Here is a 26,160-nt window from a genome sequence, read left to right on the forward strand (position 1 = left end):
ACGATTTAGAAAAGGATAACCCATTCTGACTACAGGATAATATCTTTCAGAAACACTTGAAAATTTTCATTCATAAGGTTTAGAAGAAGCTTATTTGTCTAGAGTTTAAAGAGCTGGACACTGGCATTATAGCTACCAAACAGGAACATTCCAAAGAGCTTACAACAGGGAACACTGACTTAACTCTCTTCAGAACATAAACTGAATAAAGCTATCTTGAAAATGATACACTTCCCGATTCTAGGTTTAAAAATAAGAGATTATGGAGATGCTGGACATGACTCCACAGTTAAGGCTGAATTGAGTTTTCAATTAAAGCAGGAACTAAACCTTTATTAATTAACATAGCAAATCCTATCCAAATTTACTTACCCTTTTAATCCAGAATGAACTGTATAGTGGCTGCACTATGACAGCTGCACTCACGGATGTCCATTCATGCAAACCAAGCTAGGCATAAGAATCAATACATCAGCTAATCATGACCACTCTACACACACATGTTGCTGCCCCTCCACATAACCCACTCACCCTACTATAGACTAGGGCACGTCTACACTACAGGCTCCGCAGCGATCAACGCAGTAGGATCGATTGAATAGGTCATGCAGACCCGCTCAGTCAATCCCAGATGGCCTCTCCGGTGGACAGTGATAATCCACCTCCCTGAAAGGAATAAGGCTGCGCTGATGGGAGGGTGTCTCCTATTGACGCAGCGCTGTGAAGACAACACAGTATATAATCGTAAATACATCAACGAGAGATACACAAGCTACATTACATTGCTTGCGTATCTCCCGTTGACCACCAGGAGCAGCGTAGACCAGGCCTTAATAAGACCTGGCAAGAGGGTGCATACTCATCTAGCTAGGTGGCACTCTGGGTTTGAACTGGTTTGAATCCTGCTCGGGTCATTTTCTAAAAACACATTTTAAGCACCAAAACCAAACAGACAATTATGGAATACAAGTATTCTTAAATCAGACACATGGAGGAGTGTTAGCATCAGGCCTACATGGTGCTATCAGCTCTGCTGGAAGTGCAACTGTCAAGTTAGATATGTGACAATAAAATGCACAGGTAAAAAGCTCCATGAATCCTACTAACTGTTGTTGTGAATCTGAGCCAGGCACTGCCCTAATACTTTACTCCCCCGTCCCACTGCCACTCAATCCCATAGTAAGAGTGACCAAAATATACCTTCAGTTGTACCTGATCACAAGTTACATAAAGTCAGCCTCTGGAAATGAGACAACATTTGTAGGATGAAAATTTACAAAGCAGTTTGAGACACATCTTCCATTGAAGATAATGAACATATGCACCTAAATTCACAATCACCTATACTGCTTTAAATATCTCAACCCATAATGTATCCTCTATAAAATAAGTAACAAAAGCTGGATTCTGAAAATGAAATTCTAGAGAAATAAAAATATTAATAATTAGAAGCTTTCTATTCTATTTTTATTGTACACTTCATTTTGAGTCTGATATTTCAACCTTACACCTTGTCTACATTAGCACGTGTGCCAGCAAATCTCTGTCGTTCAGGGGTGTGAAACACACATCTGGGTGATGTAAGTTTTGCCAGCATAAACATGTGTGCACAGTGCTATGTCGGCGGGAGACGCTCTTCTGCTGACATAGCTACCGTCGTTCATTTACATGGTTTTATTATGCTGGCAGGAGAGCTCTCTCCCATCAACCTAACATGGTTACACATCGGTTATGCCAGCAAAACTTATGTCACTCAGAGGGATGTTTTTTCCACACCCCTGAGCAACAAAAGTTTTGTCAGCATAAGTGTAGACAAAGCCTCAAAATGTTGACAGTTGTGGTAGAGAGAAAAAGGAAGAAGAGTCAAAGGAGGGGGAGAAATCAGAACTAGGATTTGCCAGGGCCCAGCCACTATAGACATCTCCTTTGGGTGTCAAATATATCTGTAATAAAAATACAAAACCAAAAAGTCTCTAATCTTTATCACCTACCTCCTTTAGCTTACAACTTTTCAGGTTTAGTTTAGTTCCATGAACCCCCTTCATATATACACACATACAGCATGAATTAAGGGCAGACTAATTTAGGTTACTTATCCACTCTCTAGATGTAATATACAAATCCGGAACTCTGGTATATACCAAACAGGGAAAAAAGTCAACAACAGTTTATGTATGATTCACACACAGCTGCTTAAAATAGCCACAAGAGAAATTATCTTCCCTTTACTTTCACACCTAACACTAACTTCGTCTCAGGCAATCTGACCCCTCGAGATTTATCCAGAGCCAGAAAAATTGAGAAGCTGATATGAAAGACAGGGGACACACCCACGAGAAAGCTCCACAGGAAAGCACTGTTCAGAAACCAAGTATCTCAAAACTCCTGGGAAAGCAGAAGATGCTGTTTCTTGACCATGTCTGGGGTTTCCAAACATCTGTCAATCTCTGATAAATCCTATTTATCTGAAGCCTATTTTCTCTCACCCAAGAATCCTTCTTATTACTAATAGGGAGCAGAGGCACATTTTCCCCTTTCCCATCCTAAAGCTTCCTATCTGCAGTAAGGCAGAAAGTCCTAGCTACTGACTGTCGCAAGGCAGGACTGCTATTTTTGGGTCATCTTTTTTCCCTGTGGATAATGCCAGTGCCTGCCTGTGCTTGAAACTTCCGATATCCATTTAATTTAACTGCAGCTTGGGGGTAACTGATGCCATTCTGAATCCTGGGGAAAACTGTGACTGGCTAGTCTTGTCCATTTCACTCTGCAACAGTTTGGGAAAGCTAGCCGCTAAAGAGGCATTGGCGCTGTCTGCAGAGTCAAGAGTAGAAAACTGAATATTGGTTCACATTTGGAAAGGTATAATCACAGCCTTAAACAATTCTCTTGTCAAAGAGACTGAATTCTGCAGAAGTTTGTATCTTAGTCCTCCCCACTCACCAGGGAAAGGTCCCTACTTGCCACTGGTAAGTGGAGTTGTCAAGTCCTGCCCACTTCCGATTAGGTCTAAGCATCCTCACTGTGTTTCCTCAGGAATAATGGGTTCACACATATCCATTACACCTTCTGTAGAGGACTTTCACTATGCTGCAAGCTAAATACAACCTACACCTTGCTCAGTTTCTACTCAATGACGTAATTCTAGAGCTTAACCAGAAAGGTAATTGAATCCTGAGGAGTTACTATAGTAACCATTAGATGTCATCTTAGAATGGCTTAGGGCTACTCTTCCTACAGGAATTCTATCACTAAGAATGAAGTGCAGCCAGAGGGAGGAAGTGATTGGAACTTTTCAGAGTCTGTCAACAATTTCTCTCTACTTCCTCTATCTGTATACACGGAGGCTGCAACAGAAGCCAGGTCATGTGACCCACTCCCAACATGATGGCTAGTCAGATGTCCAGTGAGCCGGCAAACTCAAGTTTTACTAGAAGAAATCTCTCATAAGAGGTTTCTCTAACCCAATTTTTGGGTTTGTGCGTTTTGTTTTATTATTTCAGAGCTCAGTGCAAGCCAGTTCCAATATTAAATGTTTGTGAATCCATTTAACCTGATCTTGGAAAGTTCACAACCCTCTAATGACCACAGTTGGCACGCAGCTCAGTAATACCAATTGTCTACATATACAATGTATTTCACAAAGTGTATTCATCATTAGAGGTACCTCTGTTTTGAGTTATATGGCTGAACAAAATGAACTGTATTTAAAAAAAATATCACAAATAAATAAATAACTATCTTCATCTATGTCAGTTTAGTTAGTATATCCTTCCAAGCAAAAGGCCAATATATCTTGAGCTGAATCCAGCAAAGGCTACCTTTTTCCTGATGCCATCATTAGCAGACACTCTATGAATGTCCATTGCTAAGAGAGGACTTGACTTTCACTTTGCTCATGATGAAGTCTAGCAAAACTAACACTCCCTGGTTGGGATGCATATTGATCTCCTGACCATTCCTAAAGATGTGTCTTTCATTAGCTGCCCAAGCAGGGAACATCACAAACACTACTAGTCAGAAATGTCTAACTGTTCCATGGGTGCAGTGGACAAATAAGGAGCCAAGACCACTCCAAAAGAGAGCACTCAAACTAGAAGTAATATGCCCTCATTACAAACTTGAAATCCCTCCTGTGATTGAGATAAATCCACTTGGTGGCATATGGTTCAACATGGAAATCCATACTCTAATTTAGAAAGGACTATTTCAGAGAAATACATTGAACAGGAAAAATACTTTATTCCTTCAACAGCAACCACTCATAAGCACAAAAGCTGCCTGACTGAAATTTGCCAAAAAAGGATGGGTTGAATGGGCAGAAGTGCATGAAAAAAAGTTTAATACTGTTGAAATTTTGTAGTATACTCCATTGCCTGTATGCTTTCTTCCCCTGCTGCTACCACCCTCCCTCCCAGAAATATCTACAGAGATACTTGATATAAACAAAAGAAAAAAAAAGTCAAGGCTATGATTTTGCCACCACTTAGGCTACGTCTACACTGTAAGTTAGTGGTATGATTTCCTGCTCAGGTATACATACTTGCATTAGCTCTCATCAGATTAGCACAAGTACAAATAGCAGTGTAGCCCTGGATGCAAAAGTAGCAGCAGCAGAAACATGGCTTAGCTGTGCCAAGTACGAATTTGCCTGAAACCAGTGGGTATGTACTTGGCATGGGTATCCTATGCCTCTGCTGTCATTACACATGCTACTGCAGCTAAACTGATATTTATACTTGCACTAACTTGATCAGAGCTAACACAAGTATGTGTACACAAGCAGGGGAATCACCCTCTTACCTCAGAATATAGACAGTTTTGAGCACACATCTCTATACATGTGTATGGCCCTACTGAAGTTGGTGCCTCTATTTGTATCTGTAAAGTTATGCAGTGCTTTGAAGGATTGCTATTCAAGACAAATTCTAAGATGGAAGCCCAGGAATGCGCTCAAACACACACAGGCAATAGTTTTCATATACCTGCATGCACAATTACTATGGTTGCATTTCAGTGAGCCAGTGTCCAAAGGGCCATTTTTACATGCACTATTGAGAACTCCATGCACAAATATAAGCATGCAGTTTATGTGCATTTTTACATATGACTTGCTTCCAAAAATACAGCACTAAATATTTAGTGTTGTGGTAATTTATTGCTACTTTTTTAAAAGAAGTTAAATGTAATTAAAAAAAACAAACATTCATTCATATAGTAATTCAAACATGACAAAATGCACATAGGAAGGTGTTAGCATCTATTATCCTTTACACTATGCTGATAAGTACACTAGAGAAAATAATTCCCATTAATTACTGTTTAAAGTAAAATAATTCATTCAATTAAATTAAAAGCTATTTTTTTTATATGAAAAAGTTTCAGGAAGTCAACAGAAATTGTTTGATTACTACTGTTGCCCTATGGACCCACATAATTGGTTTTGTATTTTTTGCTTTTATTTTTTTTTGTTAATGTATTATGCTTCCTTAAAATGAAAAGTTCTCAAGATCCATTACATGGAAAAGTAAATGGGTTGAACTTCAAGAAGTCTACATACTTCTGCATTTACCTTTTCTCAGACGTTGTTTTTACTTTGTTCATCTTGGAAAACTTAGTTCTTCAATTCACCATTTCAGATAACCTGTAAAAACACATTTAAAAAAATTAAAGGTTTATTAGCATTGTTTTGCTGTACAGTGAAATGTTAACACCCCAGTATAATGCTCAGAATCTTTGCACTTGAAGTTTTAAACAGAAGTGATTTCATACAGAGCACTTACTACACTGAAGAGAAAAAAAAGTAATTCTGTTCCCAATTCAACCTATTTGGCCTAAGGAGTGGAGCAAAATTAACAGAATGCGGAAAACACAGTAAACGTGCTATAAGGTCCTAAATTTTAGTTTAATCATGCTAAACGTCAGGGAATACAGGTTTTGATAATGAGATACTGAAAATCAGCAATTTTATCATAATGCATGTATCATGAACAACTTGTGTAATATGTCTAGAAAAGAAACTACCTGCTTAAGCATCTCCTAGATCCAACTATGCAAGTTTTTCCAAATTTCTTGAGAAAATTTGAGATGCCACAGTATACCTACTTTTCTCGATGGCCACTTCATATTATTAAATTTTGAAACTAGAAACCTAGATGCACAGTCAGAAACAGAGTGTTTGGTGTTCTTATTTAAGTAGGACCAGAAAACATTTATTGGCCAGAAACCACAACATGTTAATAGCTTAATTTTCCTATCCTTTTAAGTACACAGTGTTCTTGAGTCTGTCTCTATCTCTGTCTTATATGATGCCTCAAAGCAATTAAGGTTGCAGTTTATAGGACCATGAACTGAATCTCAGTGGTCCTATCAGAGATAATGTGAATGAGACCCCCTATAATACAAACAAGAGTTCTCAGAGAGGCCATGTGTTTGTTATAAAGCACTGAAGTAAAAGACAAACTCGAACATATTGTTCAAGACGTGGAAAACAAAGGCACTTATCCTCTTGCGATTTGTGAGTGAGAAACATTCTCTGCTGAATACTAGCCCTAAAGTTTATAAGATCTTGTTAATATCACTGCCACCCAAACATAAACAGGCAGTAACAAAACCTCCAGTTTTGCTATGCAGCTAGCTGCTGAAGAACAGCAGAAGAGTTATAAAGTGATCTAGTAGACAGAAAGAAGGAGCTATCCAAAATTCAAAGAGAAAGAAAGGGTACTTCACAGCAAGTAGGATACTGAAGAAGAGAGAAGAAAGGGAGCACCCTAAACCAACAGCAAAAGAAGTTCCAAACATTTCAGACACTTACAAGCCAAGCCCAGTATAAACAATGAGGCATAACAGCAGCTCCCTACCACTTACATGAAGCAATTTCCTTTCCCAGCAACCAGTGGGGGGAAAAGAAAGCTTGGCTCACACACACACAAGAAGCATCACCAGTGTGTCTTTGGCTAACGTGTCTGATTACTTTGTCCAACCAATGTGCAAATGCAGAATTTCTCTGCTTCTTTTCAAAAAAAAAAAAAAAAAAAAAGAGGGGGGGAGGGGAACTTGGGGAGAATTGACTACAAGGAGTACAACTGGGTCCACTGCACAAAATACCTTATCTACAAGGTTATAAAGTTAGGATTATTCAAACCAGGCCAGAGATCTAACTGGGGGGAAGAGGACATGAGATTCTAGAAGCGTTACCTCAAATGGCCAATCTGGCACACAGCACTCTTTTACTTGCAGTGTTGACCAGCTGGCAGACAACTATGAGACAGCCCCCGGGTGCCTTCAGTATTTACATATTAACACATACTGAAGCGCTTTACAAGTGGAGCCAGCTACAGAGTGAAGCTAACTAGGATCACAGGATCCCAATTGGTTTCATTCTGAAGCCAACATAAAGCACTTTGGTGCAGTGCACGTGTCTGAATGCGCCAGGTCAAGAGAAAAATAAAGACAGGGAGAGGGAAAAAAAAAAAAAAAAACCAGGAGGGGACAAAGGAGATTGGCAGAGAAAAGAGTAGGGCTGTTAATGTTGACAACTCACGTAACTAGAGAATTGTGTGCAAAGTGTGCTGGTGAATCATCAAAATATTTCTTTGGTAGTCCACTAGACCATGCAGTGAACCTGTTTTTAAACCCTTAAAAAGAAAAACGGAGGAAAAAAATCCTTTGATCATACCCACTTGCCCCACACTAAGATATTCCCCTAGTGCTGGCAGTCAGGTAATATATCTTTAAGAAAGCCATAGGTAATGCTGTCAATTTGAAATCTAGTGAATTAAAATAAAAACCAGAAGTATTTTCAGAGACTATGTCTGCCCAAACCCCACTCAGAACAGGTATAGTATCTAAAGGAGTTTAAAAATAAGATGTGTGGGGTTTTGTCATATTTTAATGACTAAATTTTCAGCTGACATTTCATATAGTCCAATATACCTGAAGTAATCATCATCTATGGTCTCAAGGTTTACCAGTTACAAAGAAAGAGCCCAACTTCCATCTTTAGGACTACCAAACAGACGAAACTATTAATTTAAAAAAATATATATAGTTGTATGCAATTTCCAAATAAAAATGCTTCTTTAAGATGCAGCTGCAGTTTTATGCACATTTCAGTACCTTACGGGAGAAAACCTTAATAAGATATGGCTGCTTTAAAACAGCCAAAATCTAGGAAATTCAAAGTTAAACTTCATTCAAAGTGTATTTAAATGTATAGAGAGAATGGAAACGGAGTCTGGTATCAAACACCCTGAAATCTGCAACTCTGCCCATCCACAACGTAAACTTTATACACGTACGATATCAGTATCACAGCTATCTATTCATTCAGGTTCTTATACTAGTGCCCAACTGTAATATGATCTGACATTTTAAGGCATGTCTAGTTTTCCAATTCAAGCAAAACATCTAACACACCAGAGATCATGAGATTTAAAACTATGGTTAAACTACATCCGTGGTTTACATAGCAAAGCATATGCAGCCTAAATGCATATGTAAATTGGGTTTATAAGATCTCCAGCCACAGGCAGCCCTAACTATTGTGCACAGAAACAAGTTAAAATGGTTTCAAAAGTACCACAGCCTGAAGTAAGAAAAGAATATTAGAAAGGGAAGAAGTTAGTTGACCTTCGGTTTATATGCATGATGTATTAATACCTTGCATTTATATAGCAGCTTCTATCTGAAGCACTCAAAAAGCTTTGTAAATCTTAGTTAATTTAACCTCACAGCACATCTGTAAAACATCATCTTTGACCTTCCATTTCCTCGCATGAAGTGGGAATAAGCAACTTTCCCATAGGAACTCAATGTTGGAATAATGTGACTCCACACCACCCAGTCAGTCTATTAAGTATGCAACCTAAAAACCAAGACCAGAAAGGTTACTATACAGGCCCAACTGTCTCTAGCCATGACTCCCGAGAGGAGCCAGTCAGACACTCAACTAGCACAAAACTAGAAGAGCTGAAACACATTATGTGATTTTGGAAGCTGTATATGCAATTATTATTTATATTCCAAGAGAACCTAAAGACCTTAACCAAGATTGGGGGCCATTATGATAGACTAGTGCTTGAAGAGTTTTCCTTGACACTCAGTTGCTTGATGAGTAAACCCAGTGGGTGAGAAGGTACCTATAATGCCATTTCTCCCTATCAAAATCAAAGTCAATTCTCCCCCCCACCTCATCTCTTAACATGGTCCTTTTCACTTTCACATGCAACAGCACACGCAGTTTCAAGACTCCTTAGCCTATTAGTAAGCTTATCCTTTTTATTGCCAAAAGAAGCAGGAGACAGTAAAGAAGATGTAAGACCCATGATCAGACAGACAATGTGTATATTGCCCAGGAATTGGGTTGCTTCCTAGTACCTGCCGCAAAACTCCTCTATGTTGTGCTTCTCTTAAAACGAGTGTCCATTTTTAGGATACCTATTTGTTGCAAATGAACAACAGTACTGTATCAGCTGCCATTAAGAGCAAATGAGAATGCTCTATGTTCAAACAACAACCAACCAGCTGAAGAAAAAAAGAAATGGAGTTTTACCATGAAGGGGACACTTAAGGAGCATGCCAAATGAACAGTGCATCTGAAGCCTACTGAAGTAGAATTGATAGCAGGGCTTTTTGATAAACTCAGCTGTTGGAGCACTTTCTTGTAGAGAAGTGTAACCGTCTGTATCTTTGCACTCACCCTTTTTACAAAACTTTAATGGATTTTGTACAAAGTATGCCTTGTGAGGTATCATTAAAAAACTCAATTTGCTGATTATTGTCCTGGTAAAATGGGTATAGCAACATTGCATGGAAAGTTAGGATTCAACTGTATAACATTACTGAGACATATTTCAAATTTAGAAAAACAGGCACAAAGCAGTTCCTCAAAACACAAAAGGCAAACTGATGCCTCAGCCAGGTATCAACAAAATCAAATGGACCTAGTGAAGCAGCCATTCTTTGGCAGGAAAAATGGTGTGAGCGAAAAATTTACATGTTGGCAAAGAAACAGCCAGAAGTACCCATCCCACAGACTTTGTCTCCTGAACCCCATCTGGAGATGGTTCTCAAAGAAAAGGGAAAGGATAAAAATGAGGAACAGAGGTCCCAAATGATCTCTCTCCCTTCATCTCTACTCAAAGAATCACCACCACCTGAAGGACAAGGAAATTAACACTGAACTGGGGGAGAAATCCTGTCTGAAAGGAGTGCAGCCAGTAAGATTGCTAGAGCAGGTGGTGAGAGAAACCTTTACTTTGAATTCACTTGGTTTGTTAAGTTAGGTCAGGGCTCGACAAACCCTGGGTACCAGGTCTCCATGGCGCCTAGGAATTTAATTCTGGCACTTAGTATTTCTCCCAGTGAAGGACTGGGTCCCAGAGGAAGCGGCCGTCACACTCCAGCCATGTGTCCATGGGGTAGGGCCAGGAGGGGAGGAGCGCTGCAGCTGCCGCCCTATAGCCAGGGCACCCCGCCGCTGGGCCCACGTTGTGGGAGGGGGCGGGGGGAAGGAGCAGGGCCGGGAGGAAAGAGCGGCTGCTGCACTCTGGCCAGGGCGCCCCACTGGGCCCATGTGGTGGGAGAGGGGCGGGAAAGGGGCTGCCACAGCCAGCCCACCAGCCCTTGAATGAACACTGGAGAATTATCCTTGAAACTAGATGGGCAGACAATTATGAAAATGCAAAAACGTTTCAGGTATCTGGAGTTTCAGAATCCAGGAAAATGAGGAAATGGAAGAAGAAATTAGAGATAGGAAAATAAACTGCCCAATGGCTAAGTTCACCCATGCTTTCTCCTCCCTGACACAGAACACCACAAATATGAATTGAGAGTTTCAGACAGAAGTTATCAAGCAACAATGCAGTGAGAACGTATTCCAATTACTGCTCATTTCCGGCAGCGCATCTGAGTGCCAAATCCTTTTTTCAGCGATCATTTGTGATCGTGTGTGTGTGTATAGCAGTGCATGGTTTGTGGACATTTTGTTGGCATGTGGCACAAAGCAAGGAGCACAATGATTGGCTTGTGAGCTCATCCATGTTAAACACATAATAGACGCGAGACGAACGACGCTTTGTAATCTCATGGTGTGTAGAGGTGTATACATGTGTGTCTCGCCCATAACTTAGTTTAAACTATTAGTCTGTGTTTTGCGGTAATAATTTATTAGTGGATACCATAAAGATGAAACGTGCAGCAACAGCGGGGAGACAAGAAAACGCAAAGCAATTGCGACTGACGAATTTCTTTACTGTTCCATTAAAAAGAAAATAAACAATCTTCATTGGAAAGTGAAGTTGAACAGTTTAATGTGAACGAAGCACCAACAAGTAAAAGTGAATTGGAACCAGCAAAGGTGTTGGCAGAAGTCTCCCTTTCAACAAGCCAGCTTCAAACAGCAGGAAGGAGGAAATTCAAGGAAGAGTGGTGCAAGCAACTTACATGGCTTACATTTGATCAGACCACGGGTATAGCAAGTTGTGAGGTATGTGCTTCCTTCCCCAGTATTGCAGATCAAAATTCTAAGACAGCGAAAAGTTTTGCAGGACCTTTCAAACTGGAGACATTTCAAAAGCCATGATAAATCATACCAACACCAGGAATGTATAAAAGCAAATCTTGCACTACTGGTTCCAATGTAAGATTGGTGGCAGCGAAGTTGGCGCTCTCTCTGCACTTATGAAAGATAGGAACTATGTCACAGTACACCTGGAAAGCATTGCAACAGGAAAAGATAGTGCTTCTGCAATTGCTAAGAGTTTGCTGAGAAAACTCACTGATTTCAAATTTGTTCACATGCTTCATTTTCTCTTAGACTACCTTGAAACAATGAAGAACCTCTCCCTTTTGTTTCAAAGGGAAGAACTTTTTCTCAGCACATTTGAATTGCATGTGAAGAACACAATGACATTACTTGAATCACTTCTTAAACATGGTCCAGGACAACATGAAGATAGATTCATCACTCAGACATCTCTGAAATGAATGTATCAAGATGTACAACTATATGTGCTGAATAGTTCTGCAAGGTCTTCTGTCCAGTCTGAGAAAGAAAACTTGATCCAACATGCGGTCAAGTACTTGGAAGAGCGATTTTTGAATCAGTGAAACACTGAAAGGTCCACCACAGTTTCGATACTTTTGCCTGGCCAACAGGAAGCACTCTGGAAGATTATGGTGTCAGTGAGATAACATTGGCTCAGCATTTCTAGAAACAACTTTCACCACCAAACATGTATGATAAATGTATACAAGCTCACCATAATGAGTGGTATGGATTCAAAGTCCTTGGTAAGGGGTAAAAAACCTGATTGATCTTCTGGATTTAGCACTGGCTAATAATGAAAGGTTTCCAGTTTTAGGAAAATCGTTGATAGTGTGCGCGCTGCCTGTCTCAACTGTGTCATATGAGAGACAAAATGCAAAAAAAAAAAAAAAGTAAAAAAGGGAAAAAAAGGAAAGGGTAGAGGTAAAATGCAGAAAGAAAAGATAAGGGAATTAAAAGCGTGTGTTATATTGATAAGGGGAAGATGATGTCTCAGGTCAAACAAAGGAAAGGTGTTAATAAACCCCTTGTTCACCATTCTATTAGAAGAGTTGAGCATGGCTTGAGATTGTGTCAAATTATCACTGGCTTGTTCCCATTGTAACAACCATAACTAGTCTTTAATTAGGCACACAGAAAACAGAAAAGTTAAAGCATTTGAAATTTAAAAGATGAGAAGACTCATTTTAACAATGTCCTCTATTCCCTTTTGTTGTATTGTAGAGTCTTTTACTGGGGAAAAATTCCCTGCTTAACTTTTTACATGTTGGATATTATTTGTCCGTTTTGGGAAGGAAATAAAAAGGTTTATTTAGGCCTGTTCCACGCTTACAATTTAGATGGACCTCGCTATGTTGCTCAGGAACGTGAAAAAATTCACACTCCTAGCTGTGTCTACATCAGGAGTTAAGTTGACAGAAGAATTTTTCTGTCAAAATCTTAGAGCGGTGGATTATCTACATCAATAGAAACCCCCCTTAATTTGATGCACTGTCTACACTACAGTGCTACAATGGTATAGCTGCAGTGCCCATAGTATAGACATCCTTAGATAGTGCCTTTTGCTGCTTGTATATTTAAGTTTGATCCCATTCCCTTTAAGGCAACAAATACATACAAAAAGGAGAAGATTAAGAAATACACTGAGAAACTGCATTTCCTGTTTTAAACTATCTGCTGGGAAATTACAGGCCAAGCATTTTCATCATCCATTCCAAGACACGACAAACTCATCACTGTCAGACTGCTTAAGGCATTACTTTTATCTTGCCTTTCTGGTTACAGGTTCACAGCAGTGTTCCAAAAAGATTTGTCTTGGCCAACTAAACAAACCCTTGTTAGACAGAAGGCAAAAAAAAAGAAAGATGGGGAAAAAGGACTCATTATAGATGGAATGATAGCAGGAACCCAAGGTTCCCATTGTTGGTGTGTTTTGAGATTCACCCAAACCCAATGGCAAAGATGGTATCTGATCCCCTCTCTCTACCCTGTCTGTTAAGTACATTTTTCAGGTCAGTCAAGGCCCGACGGTAGACTCCAAAGTCCCAACAAGTGGTGGGACTGGTCTACCTGCTTCTGCTGTCATGATGGTGAAGCTTGCTTCAAGTTCCTCTGTCTGCAAGCTTCACTGTTTGGTCCACCAGATCAGCTTCAGCAGGTTGCAGAGTCATCCCCAGAAAAGCCACACTGAGAAAGAAGGAGCAACCTATCCCCATTAATATTACCCAAACAAAATACAATTCCAACTATTCAATGTTTTTAATTCCTCAGCTCATCATTATGCCAAAGTGTCATCTTACCAGGAATGATGACTACTTTAAGTGACAGATTTTAGTTTAAACATATGCAGTTTGTATCAGTTTAACTTTTTGATTATTTCATTAACAATTTTATGGCACAGTACTGCCCATTCCAGGCATTCAAAAAATCATAAGTTAGAAGGTTAAAAAAAGGGGGTGGGGAATGAAGTGGTTTTTACTCACAACTTTTGGTTTTTGAGCCTTTAGAATCACATTTTCAGGCTTTTTTCCCCCTGCCACAAGGAAGCTAGAGTTTAATTTACATGGATGTTGGGATTTTCATAGAACCACAATTCTACAAGCTCTGGCTTTAAGAACGTTATCAAATATTACAGACCTCACAACAACAATTTCAAGAGCTAGCCCCACACGCTTATCTGAGGGTTTTTTTTTTTTGTTTTTTTTTTTAAACAAACATGTCTTTCCCCCACTTTGCACAGCATTGAGTATTCCTCCCCATGCTTCAGTCTAAGTTTTAAGCCATGCTGATGGAGTCGGAAGGCAGAAGAGTAAAAGGAAGTTTTTTAAATCGATTTCTAAAAATCTTCTCCTTTGCATTGAAGTACTGGCAAAGAAAACATCTATTATTTCAGTTCACTGGTAGCTAACCCTGAGAAACAGAATTTTTTAAAGGAAGTCAAAATCTTAAGTTTCTAGGTCTTTGGGTCACAAAGAAAGCTTCCAATGTGAACAAATGCAGTGTCTTCTTAACCAATTAGATTTGGGGGGAGGGAGGGAGGAGCGGCGACACAAACCAACAACAACAAAAAGACTGAATTGTGGGTTTTAGGATACCATAAAATTTGCCACAGTGGAAAAAAAAAAAAAGTTTCATCACCTCTTTTTGAAGGTAGATTTCAAACTACTGTGGAAAGATCCCCAACATTAATAGAGAAAGGAAAACTACAGCTTTTTTTTTTTTTTTTTTTAATTGTACCAAGGAGGGGGGGGGGGGGGGGAGATTTTATTGAATGTCACATCTTTATAAAGAAGAAGGGAGGCGTTATTACTAAGCAACTTAACTGTGCCAAAACAATCTCTCTTGACAAGTTCTTCCAGTTACAAGAGATGTTTAAATAAGAACTTATACTATCATAGCCACAATGCTCTCATGTCGCCTCTTAAAAATGAAGTCATAATGCTCAGGGTGATATTATAAACATTTCAAGCAACAACTTATGACTTCAAAGCATAAGACTATGCCTTTGTTACAGAATTTACCAGAAAAATAAGTATTCAAAAACAGAGATGCAACACAATGAACACTGAGAGCTACTTGCAAAGTAAATTACATCTTGTTATCATTCAAGTATGAAAGTTCCTCTAAAATGACATCACTAGTTTCCCATCACTGTGAACATGTGTCTCCTTTCCTCAGTATCAACATGTGTATTACAATTGTATCTGAAGACTACCACACCCAATCAGGATCAGGTCCCCATTGCATTAGGCACTGTACAAACAAAGGAAGATAGGATCCCTGCCCCAAAGTTTACAACTGAAAGGAGAATGAAAAGAGTAAAGCTTGTCTAACTTTGATTATCTAAACAGTTACAGAAGCTTGATGTTTGTAAAAGGTTACACACAGTCTCAGAAACAGCTTACCATCTCTTACATGTAGTGCCCTACCAAATTCACAGTCCATTTTGGTCAATTTCACAGACAGGGGGGTTTAAAATTAGTCAATTTCATATTTTCTGATATTTACATTTGAAATGTCACATGTTGTAACCATGTGGGTCCCGACCCAAAAGTCGGTCAGGGTGGGCAGGGACACAACATTTCATTAGAGGGATGGGGAAACAGAAGACAAGTGTTATTTAGGTGCAAAATATTATTACTGAAAGACTCAAAATTTATAGCTTTTTAAGAACGGTATGTTAAACAGATTCTTGGCAGGTTACACCACAAAGGGCACTTACTGTTGTTATTTCAACAGTGGTCATTTATGTATAAATACCTACCTTGGTTTATCTACACAGCACAGTGGAGTCATGAGGGGAAAGTTTTGGAAGGTTAGCAATACAAGTATGACAATATTGTAAGACAACATTAAGCATAATGTTCTGCTTTGAGTTGGACAAGTTTTGTTAAAGGGTCATCTACCATCATCAGAAAACATTTGGAATCAAAAACAGGTATGTAAAAAAGCTACATGCTGTAAATCCGAGGGAGAGCGAGAATGCACGTATGTAAACAAACTGCATAACCTAGTAAACTCTGCCTAGTAGCGCTTTACCAGATAAAAATACTGAACAAAACAAACAAAACCCCTCTCTAATAGCAGCGAGATCAGCTGATAACAGCTCCGACTAAACAGCTATTCAGGACACCCAAAATTCCCATAGCAAAAACCACACCGCTTCTCGTGGAGCTGAAGAGAGCAACTAACATCTCCCTTCCGTCGGCCGCTATACAACGATGAATTTAGGAGGGCCACAGCCAGGGCGGTTTCCGTGACACCAGAACAGCCCTACAAGTATTTCCTGGGGCAACGAGCCGCGACCCGAGAAGCAGCAGCCGCCGCCACTAACCAGCCCCCGGCGTGCCGAGACCCCCACTCGGCCCCGCTGACCGGTCATCCCCGGACACGCCGGCGGTCCATGGAGAGGAGGAGGGCGGAAGGGAGTCCGACCCCAGCTCGGCCCCTGCCTGCAGCCGGGGGAGCCGCTCCCGCTCCAGCCCGTTCCGCAACTGACGCCCCAGCCCAGCCCGCGGGCCGGGGTTGCCCTCCCCCCGCCCGGGGGACAGCGGCCAAGCGCTGGGCTCTCAGAGGCCGGGCTGGGGGAGGCGGGGCTGTCTGTCCGCATCTGTGTCTGTCCGTCCGTCCGTCCGCCCGCGCCCTCCCCAGGCCGGGCTTCACCTTCAGGCCGGGGCAGGGCGGCGGCTGCAATCCGCGAGGCTCGGCCTCCACCGCCTGGCTCCGATCCGGCTCCTCCCGCCCCGCACCCGAGGGAGAGGGGCCGGCGGTGTAGCCAGAGCCGCCCGGCGCCCCCCATGTTTTCATACAAACCCCGGCGGCGGCGGCGGCAGGAACCTGTCCGCATCCCGGAGACGTCAGCGTGCTCCCGCCTCTCCCCCCGCGCGCAACCCCGAGGGAGGCGCGTGCACGAGGAGGGGGGGGGAGCGCCCTCCCGCCGCAGAGCCGCGGGCCCACCCGCAGACGTGCCCGCCCCGCTGCTAGTCCCTACGCGTGCGTGGGCAATTGGAGAAGGCGGGGGGCTGCCGGGTCAGCCCGGCTTTAGTGACCTACTTCCTCCAGCGGCCGCTTGCAGAGCAGCTCCAAGGTGCAAGAAACCCCCTAGTGGGCAAGGAGAGAACCTGATTTAAGGGGACCCTGGCCCGCCTCAGTTCGCCCCCCTTGTGGGCATGCCTTGTGGTGCAGTCTGTAATGTCATCGCACAGTTTTTTTTCCTCCTAGAGGACCCCTGCCTGGCTTGCCTCGCCCTCCTGTGCTCAGGATGGATAGTGCTTTGTGACTGAATCCGGGTTGCGAGTGAGAAAGGCCCTGGCTTATGGGGGCCCTGTTGCACAAGTTGGAAAGTGTGTGGAAAATGAGGCACAACACTGCAAAAAGGGAAAGGATGATCCTGGGGATATACAGGCTTTGTAGATCACCCAAGTGAGCTATGCTCTGTCTCTGCCCTAGAGTGCCTACATCACTACATGGCACTGAGCGAGTCACACCAAAACATTGTGCATGTAGCCACTAATTGTGCATTACTCATTTGAAGGGGGCACCATTTCAAACATATAGGGCCTAATTTTCACACGTGCTCAGCAATCACAACTACAGATGCCGTCAATGGAAGCTGCCACTGTTGACTACCTGTGGAATGAAGGAAGCCTGCACTAAAAGACTGAGCAAGTGTTGGAGGAATAGGGGTCCTAAATTTTCATTCTGACTGTATTACTGATTCATTGTGTGGCTGGGGACCTATCACGTTGCCTTTCTTTCTCTGTTTTCCCATGTGTAAAGGGGGGATAATCATACATACCTCACAGGAGTCTTAAGAGGATTAATTAATGTTCGTAAAGTGCTTTCAACATATGAAGAGCTACAAAAAATGCTAAGTATTCTGAAAAATCAGGCCCTAGTTGTCTTAAATTTCATGCCTACTCATTGAGCTGCACAGCGTTAGTGGCGACTTTTGAAAATGTTGATCTTAATGTACTTGTGCTTCAGTTTCCCCGCTGTAAAAACCCTGCCTGCTTTAGAAAGAATCCCATTTCCTTCTTCAGCAAGCTCTTTGAAGAAAGAGCTGGATGCAAAAGGAAATTGATAAAAATTCTAGGACTAAATCCTGTGACATGCTGAACACCGGACTCTCAAGCAGTTTATGATACATTCCAAGTAGACTTAGTTGAAATTTGGAAGTTCTGGTTCACAGAAAATTTGCATTCTAAAAATAATTCCTCCCCCACCCCTCTCCCCAAGATTTCTCACAAACTGGCAACTTTAAAAACCGTTATTCCAGAAACACAGTGTTAGATAAAAGATGATTCTAGAAGGCTGGTCTGTGAAATTGACATAATCCATGACAGTTTCATTGCTGCCCACCACTGAACAGTAGCATGAAACTGACCCCTGAAACTGACATGGATAGTGTCTACAGCTACTGCAGATCCTAGTGTCCTCCAGTTCCAGAACAGCACAAGAACCTGGACTGTCCCAGGGCCGGGAATCCTAGGCCCCAGATCCAGCAGGGCTGCCAGAGCAGCTGGCTTCCCAGCCTGCCTGACTGCTGCAGTCTGGGGAGCCAGCTGACTCTGGCTCAGTATCAGCCTCATGGAAACCCTGTCTGAGATTCAACAAAAATTTGTCAAACTGTAAGTGTTTTCACAAAACCACACTTTGGTCCAGCCCCTATAGCTGAGGTGTTTCTCCACCCTGTTTCCTTCTCATGCATGCTTCTAACTCTTGGCTGGAGACATCAGCAGGGTGACCCCTCCAATTCCCAGCCTTTTCTCATGGAATAGGTGGAAATTTGTCTCAGATAATCAAGGACAGAAATAGGTGGTGATGGTAGGAGGACAGCAAATAACGAGTAAAAGATACAGTTTAAATATAGATACAATACTAACATTTTTTGAAAGCTAAAAAGTTGACAAAGATGGTTCATTTTAATTAAGTAACAGACAGTCATTAAAAAGATTAGATTTCAGGCAGCTGTGTGTGAATGATAACTAATACAGAAATAAAGTTTTGGGTTTTTTTGACTACATAGAAAAGCAAAAGAATGGTCATCTATTGAAGCAAAAAAGGTACAGGATATTTTGATCTGGTTCATTTTTGCAAACATTTGTTTTGATCTTCAGCACTTACAAAATTATGAACAGTGTCATTTAGCAGAGGGAATTAAAGGAAAACAAATAGATGATTGTGTAATAAGAATAAAGTGGATAAGTATAGCAGAAAGACTTGAATCAATGATAAAGCTCTAAGGACCAAATTGTTTGTGTGTATCCTGAAACAGTAGATAAATGTGTCCAAAATTAGTGTGTTCATCACAGTATACTTTTAAAAGGTAAAGAATTTATAAAGAGAAATGAGTTAAACAATAACTCTGTATGAATCTCTTGTTAATTTTTGTTTTCAAAATTAGAGTCCCCTTAGATAGTGGAAGTAGTATGGAAGTACATGGAAGAAGTTAGACCTTCAAGTGAGAAAGACATGGGGAAAACATGAAAAATAAACAGTGCTACAATTTCTGAGTCTGGGGTATGGCAGCTCCAGCCCCACATACTTTAGAACACCCAGAACAGTGCAAAGTACTGGAGAATCTGGTCCCTTGTGATAGCACCAGCAGCATTATTAATACTGATCCTGATAGAACAGCCCAAGAAGATACAAATCATGTTATGTTGGGTTACAGAGATGAATCCAGTATGTAATATAGACCTCAAATAAAGGTCTGATAACATTCTAATGGAACTGCGTTATCTCTTTATCTGATTGGCACTAGAACAATTCCATCAGAATTATGTTGGTTTAGCATGTCACTTAAAAAACATTTTGAAATGGCTGATAAGCCTCACCACCACAAACAAATGTCCTTGCCTGTTGATAAGTTATTTTTCTACAACTGCTAAAACATTAAATCCAATTTACTTTTCATTATTTATGCTGTTAACTGCTAACATGCCACTCAACATGACAATGAAAAACAGATTTAGAGTACCATTTTCAAGAGCGTCCAAGGAATCAACATTTTAAAGGTATTTGAAGATGTAGCTAGACACCCAGTGGTATTTTCAAAAGTGCCCAGACATCTAAGTCTCAGTAACTTTCAGTAGGATTTAGGGTAAAATTTTCAAAGCACCTAAATAATTTAGGAACTTAAGTGCCAATTTCAAAAAATTATTTAGTTGCCTAAAGATGCAGATAGGTGCTTTTTGAAAATCCCACTGTGTGCCTAAGCATCTAACTACATTGTTAGGGTTACAAAAGTTTCTGGGCGGGAGGGGAGAGTCTCCAAAAATCTTTTTAGTTGTAATTTAAAGAATTCAAAAGGATCACTTCTATTAATTTCAGGATTTAAAGAAATTTTTAGTATTGTCAGTTGGCTCTTTGGAGCAATGATATTGGCTTTATATTTTATACTGGCAGCCGCCAACAAGTAATATTAGATTTTTTTTAAATGTCTTGTGTAATCTAAATTTTGGTTTGAACTATCTAGCAATATCTCTTTTAATATAACTGGAGCCATTTTATTACAGGCAATCTGTAATTGCTTCATCGGTTTTGTTAGTGTAGTACGTTGTGGTACTGTTTCTTTGTGCATGACTAATTTTAATCACCAGTGGGCCTCCCAGTGGTTTCTCACATGATGCAGACACTCTGAATGGTGGGGTCTGCGTGCTGAAAGTCTGTAGGCAGGGCCGTTTTAAGACCTTCGTAGGCCTTAGGCACACTTGCCTTCGTAGGCCCCCCGAGCAAAAGAACTCATTTGATTTTAAGCTATTAATAAAGAGTTTTTTAAATTAAAAAAATATATATATATATAATTTTTTTTTTTCATAGGCCCTGAAAGTTTCGTAGGTCCTAGGCACTGTGCCTATTGTGCCTAATGGATAATACGGCCCTGGCTGTAGGAACCGTCTTATGATGTAACTAATAAAGATAGTCTTGATTTAAACTGTATGTACCCCTAGCCTCACTCTGGTTCCTCAAGTACAGAGTCTTGTGGCATGTTCAGGGGAGAAAGCCACTCCCAGCTGCCTGACTGTGCTAGAATGCACAAATGTTAGCCAAGTCTAAGACTCATGGGGTCTGACTCTCCTCTCTGTTTTGTGAGTATAAGTTAGGAGTAACTCCACTGTAAGCAATCAAGTTACATTGGTTTTATGCTGAGATAAATGACAGCAGAATCAAGATGTACTTATTTCACTTTATGGTATCTGAAATTAAGTTTTGCTAGATGTAATAGAGTTATCATCTTCAGAGCACCCCCTCATTGCCTGGGATGGCCCAGCAGACACCCTGCCATCAGTTTCTACTGGATTCCCTGCAATAATTGACTTCCAGACCCAAGTGTGATACGTCCATGCCCAGGGTAGTCAACTGATAATGCCAAGGTCAGGGCAGGCTGCAAAAGGAGAGCAGATTCTCCCCACGCTGGTGGGTGACACTGAAGCCCGGCTTCCCAACCAGCCACAAACTGCTTCTGATTTCCCCACACTGGATATCAAGAAGCCAGTCCACAAATGCCCACAGCCCCCTTTACTGCATTTCAGCCCCAGGCTCCCAAATCAGCACTAGGTCCAGTAAAGAGACAAGTTACTAGAACTCTATGCTCTTTACTAAAAAGGTTCCCTCTGACCCCAAGGGGTCAGCCACAGTACCAGATCAATATAAGTTTGGATCTTACCTAAAATACCACACTGGCAGCCAATCCCTTAGTATCTAAAACTAAAGGTTTATTGCAGAAAGAAAGAAAGAAAGAAAGAAACCATGAGAGAAATGTTAAAGGGTTAAAGTAAATCACAGATATACAAATGATTAAAAGTCCATTTACATCAGGTTTCTGGAAGAAATGTGGATTGCAGGCTTATATAGTTCCCTCTGGTTCACATCCAGTACCTGGATGGGTCTAAGTCCTTCAGTTCAGTTGCAAGATGAATAGATCCAGAGGTAGGTGTGTGTCTGCAGCTGGACAGGATCATAGACAAAATGGATCCTGTGGTTTGATCTTATAAACCCCCTCCCCTGGCCATGTGGCCTGTGGACAGTCACAAGACCCAAACTGGAGTCCGGAGTCACATGGGCCAATCCTGGTGCCTCTTCAGGTGTGCTGCCTGCAATGGAATCCAGAGTCACGTAAGCAGGTTCTGGTGACTCAGTGGTGATGCTGGCTTCTCCCTCTGGGCCCCTTGCACCTGGGAATGCCTTAATGGGCCATTGTTCTGTGGCCATCCTATCTGGGGTGTTGCCCAGGCAGCACAATTTGAAACACAGATATCTCAAATACATCTATAACTTCCATTTCACATATTACACATGAACATAAGTATTATTATCTTATTTAGAATATTATAACCTTCTGAACAGTACCTGACATGGCATATCCCACATGGATTATTATGATTCTGCCATATTGATGTCACCCAATATACTAAATGCCCCCCCATTCAAGTCAGCCCGCATGACACCCCCAACGTGAGACTGGTGTAGAAAGGAGTAATTGGAGCTCCTGAATACACCTCAGGGGCCCCCCTTATCCAGACAATCAAGTTACATTGGTGTTATGCTGAGATAAATGACAGCAGAATCAAGATGTACTTATTTCACTTTATGGTATCTGAAATTAAATTTTGCTAGATGTAATAGAGTTATCACCTTCAGAGCAGCCCCTCATTGCCTGGGATGGCCCAGCAGACACCCTGCCATCAGTTTCTACTGGATTCCCTGCAATAATTGACTTCCAGACCCAAGTACTGAGAATAAGATCCCCTTTTGTGGGATCTGATTTATTACCTCTTTTACAGTACAAAACTTTTCTTTAGCCCCTAAAGTCCAAACCTTCTTTTCCCTGATTCAAGGGTCCTACAGCCCTTCTTCTTGGGGCCTCTGCTGTACTTCAAGCAGATTCCTCCTCTTCCGTTCAGATGTCTTACAACTCTCCTTGTCAGGGCTGTACTGATTCAGGCCAGCTGCAGCCTTCAGGTGGCTCCTTCCAGCTAGCCCTTCTTTACTTCCTCCTTTTCCTCCTTGAACATGATCAGCTGTTGTCACTCTTTATTCTACTAGCGTCTCCCTTGGATGAGAGAGATAGTAGTATATGTGCTGCTCTCCTTCCCAGAGCTGTTCCTGATTGGCTGGAAGGGAAGGGAGCCTTTCCCCAAAATGCACTCCAAGGTTCCTTGTCCCAGGAGTACATCTACATTTCAGCTTGGGGCAAGTCTCTCAGCTTGGGTATACAGACTCATATTAGCTCTGTAAAAATAGTAGTCTGGATGTTGCAGCTCAGGCTAGGTTTCCCCTAAGCATTAACTATTCCCCTGAGACTATCTTCCTCTCTCCCAGCACCTGCTTCTACCCTTTGACTGCTCAAAAAATCCCAAGAACCTTAAAATGGACATACCCTGAAAGAAGGGTTGAAAGACCTCTAGTCCCTACTACTTTTAAAGGGGACTGTTACCCTGTTACACTAGACAATTCCTTTTTTATTTATTTTTTATATAATTTGTTTTGTGATGAATGTTGGGAGACAGGGTGGCAAGAAGGACATCTGAAATCATTCAGTATTACAAACTATTTTCTATCTCAGGCAAATTGTCATTTAATATTGGACAGTTATTTTATACATTCTATTTTCTTACAAATAATGTGTCATTACCAAGAAATAACAGTTTTAATTGATCACTCTCATTTCCTTTCTTCATAGTCGACCCTGTTTTCTCATTCAGCATCATCTTCTCTTTCTCCACATGACCTGAACTGAAAGATTTTTTAAAAAATAAATAAATCATTTCAAATCCCAAATCATTATAAGCATAGATAAGTAGGCTTAAAGGGTCTGATCCCGCTACCATTGAAATCAAAGAAGTTTTCACACACTGGTTACAATAGAAACATGACTGGAGGCCTTGTGTTTTTTCTGCTGTGTTTTTGCTGTTATTGTAATCAATCAACCATTGACATGGGATGTCATCAACTAATAAAGATAAATGTAACCTTTCAGTTCACCTTTATATTAATTATTAATCATATTGGACCTGCAAGCCTTTTACATGCAGAACTCCTATTTACTTCAATTAAACTTCAGTAGGTGGGTTGGTTGCAAGATTAGGACCTTTATTTGTAAACTCCACCTATTTAGTAAGGAAAGTGTTTCTACTTTTGAAAGCTATTTCTCTGAAAATACTAACAAGTGTTTCTAAAATATATGCTCCACATTTATAGTGATGTACAATAATAGGCCCAATCATGCAACTCTTGCTCACCTGAGTAGTCCCTTTGACATCAATAGAACTAACTCATGTTACTCTTACTCACATGAGAAAGGGGTTACAGGATCAGACCCCGATTTTGTTCCTGCTTTGGAACAGTACAATAGATACAAATGATTAGTGTATCTGGGGAATTCAGTAAGGAAAGTCTGAAAGCCACATTCAGAGTAGAATACAAGTCTAAGTGCTAGTTTATTTGCTGCTTTCAAAGTAATCTGATGCTTCATTATTCTTTTGGTTCTGAATCATCATACAAACATTTTAAAGAAAATCATGTCTGCCTGTTCATTTAAAACATGCATAAAGTTACTGTAAAATATAATTGTTTCTTTCATTTAGAACAAATTAAATTTGTGTTGTTCAAAATCAATTGCAAATTGTATTACTGCCCTTAAGTGCAAATTTCATGCAGAGCCAGTTGCTATTTTCTGAAATTAACATCCATAATAATACAGTGTTAGGGAGTGGGGTATAGTCTGTGAAAATAAATTTGTTTCTTTGTGCAACACTGTAGACTGATTCCTTTATTTTTGTATTTGTATAGAAAGTGTTGGTACAAATGTATATAATAAGAAGTGAAATCTAGGTATTTACAAATAAAGGCAATCTACATGTACCTTTGGGAGTGGGGATGACAGGAGCAGAAGTGGGCATTATGGGTTCATACAACAAGATCACATTACACTAATATGATATATTTTTGATACAGTAACAAGTGTGATGAATTAAGTGAGGAGTAAACACACTTGACTAAATTTCCAAAAAGTGTTTAGGGCCTGATCCTTTGAACCTTACTTGCATAAGTACTAGTTTTCATGTTTGAGAAAGGATTACTCATGTTACTCAGATTTGCAAGATCAGGACCTATATATTCTAAGACAGTCATAAAAAACTGGTGTGGTGACAGAGCTTTTGCCTCCAGGAGAATAAAGGAACATCTCAAAAATATTTTAATGTAAATAACTTATAAATAAAAGGATAGCGCTAGATTCTCAGCTTGTGTAAATCAGTGTAGCTCCATTGACTTCAGTCTTCATCCATCATCATCATTAAGGCAAATCCCAAAGAGATGTAGCCTCCTTGCAGATCAAGCAACACACAGATTGAACTCTTGCTAGGTCCTTAAGAGGGTCTGTCTGGATGTTCAGTCTCAGTCTATCATTGGCGATCTTATCATGCCACTGAAGCTTTTGGCAAATATGTGATTGCTGACTGTGTAGCTTGGTAAATAAGCTTCATAATTCACTGGTTTTCTATCTTAATAATATGTCAGTACCATAGGCACTGGAACTAGGGGCATAGCAGCAGCACCTCCTGGCTTGAAGTGGTTTCTATTATATACCGGGTTTACAGTTTGATTCAATGGCTCTCAGCACCCCCACTATAAAAATTGTTTCAGAACCCTTGGTTGGTACCAGGAAAGCTGCTGAAACCGAACTCATGCTAATGGAGGTAGTTCCTAGGTTTGGGTACAAATATCCTCATTACTGATCTTGTCTTGCAACTTATTATGAAGCAGCTGGCAAAGATGATAAAAATCTAAAATGTCATTCTGCCACTCTTCACCCTTCCTCAGTCACCCATGTTTCACTGCTGTATAATAAAGTTCATATAACTAGTTCTATAGATCCACAGCTTCCTGGTAAGCTTGATGTCACAGTGACTCCACAGAGGCCACTGAAGAGTTCTGAACATGCTAGCAGCTGCTGCTATATAAGCATCCCTATTTTTCAAACATCCCCATCACTGTCCTTGATGATTCACATATACTTGATAGTTGCCACCTGCTTGATAGCCCATTTGAACAGGTTAATACTAAAATGATTGTAATCTAGAGTTAGAGGCTGCTTAATGGTAACAGCC

General features: G+C 40.7%; 1 protein-coding gene across 5 annotated transcripts in view; it reads right to left on the bottom strand.

Moving 5' to 3' along the window:
* Window positions 1-17,127, bottom strand: part of AGTPBP1 (ATP/GTP binding carboxypeptidase 1) — a 109,350-nt gene extending 92,223 nt beyond the window's left edge. The window contains exons 1-2 of one of the 5 annotated variants that reach the window (XM_067569337.1): window positions 16,709-16,871; window positions 5,570-5,641 (exon numbers count right to left, since the gene is read on the bottom strand). In XM_067569337.1, the coding sequence (XP_067425438.1) occupies window positions 5,570-5,601 (32 nt within the window). In that variant the 5' untranslated portion in view covers window positions 5,602-5,641; window positions 16,709-16,871. Of the gene's footprint in view, window positions 1-5,569; window positions 5,642-13,615; window positions 13,795-16,708; window positions 16,914-17,098 lie in introns of those variants that run through there. The other 4 variants (XM_067569335.1, XM_067569334.1, XM_067569333.1 and 1 more) reach the window with 4 other exon arrangements.
* Between the last annotated feature and the right edge of the window lie 9,033 nt (window positions 17,128-26,160).

The sequence above is a fragment of the Emydura macquarii genome, unplaced genomic scaffold, assembly GCF_026122565.2.
Source record: "Emydura macquarii macquarii isolate MOO-44397 ecotype Brisbane River unplaced genomic scaffold, CSIRO-AGI_Emac_v2 contig_2897, whole genome shotgun sequence".
Lineage (NCBI taxonomy): Eukaryota > Metazoa > Chordata > Testudines > Chelidae > Emydura > Emydura macquarii.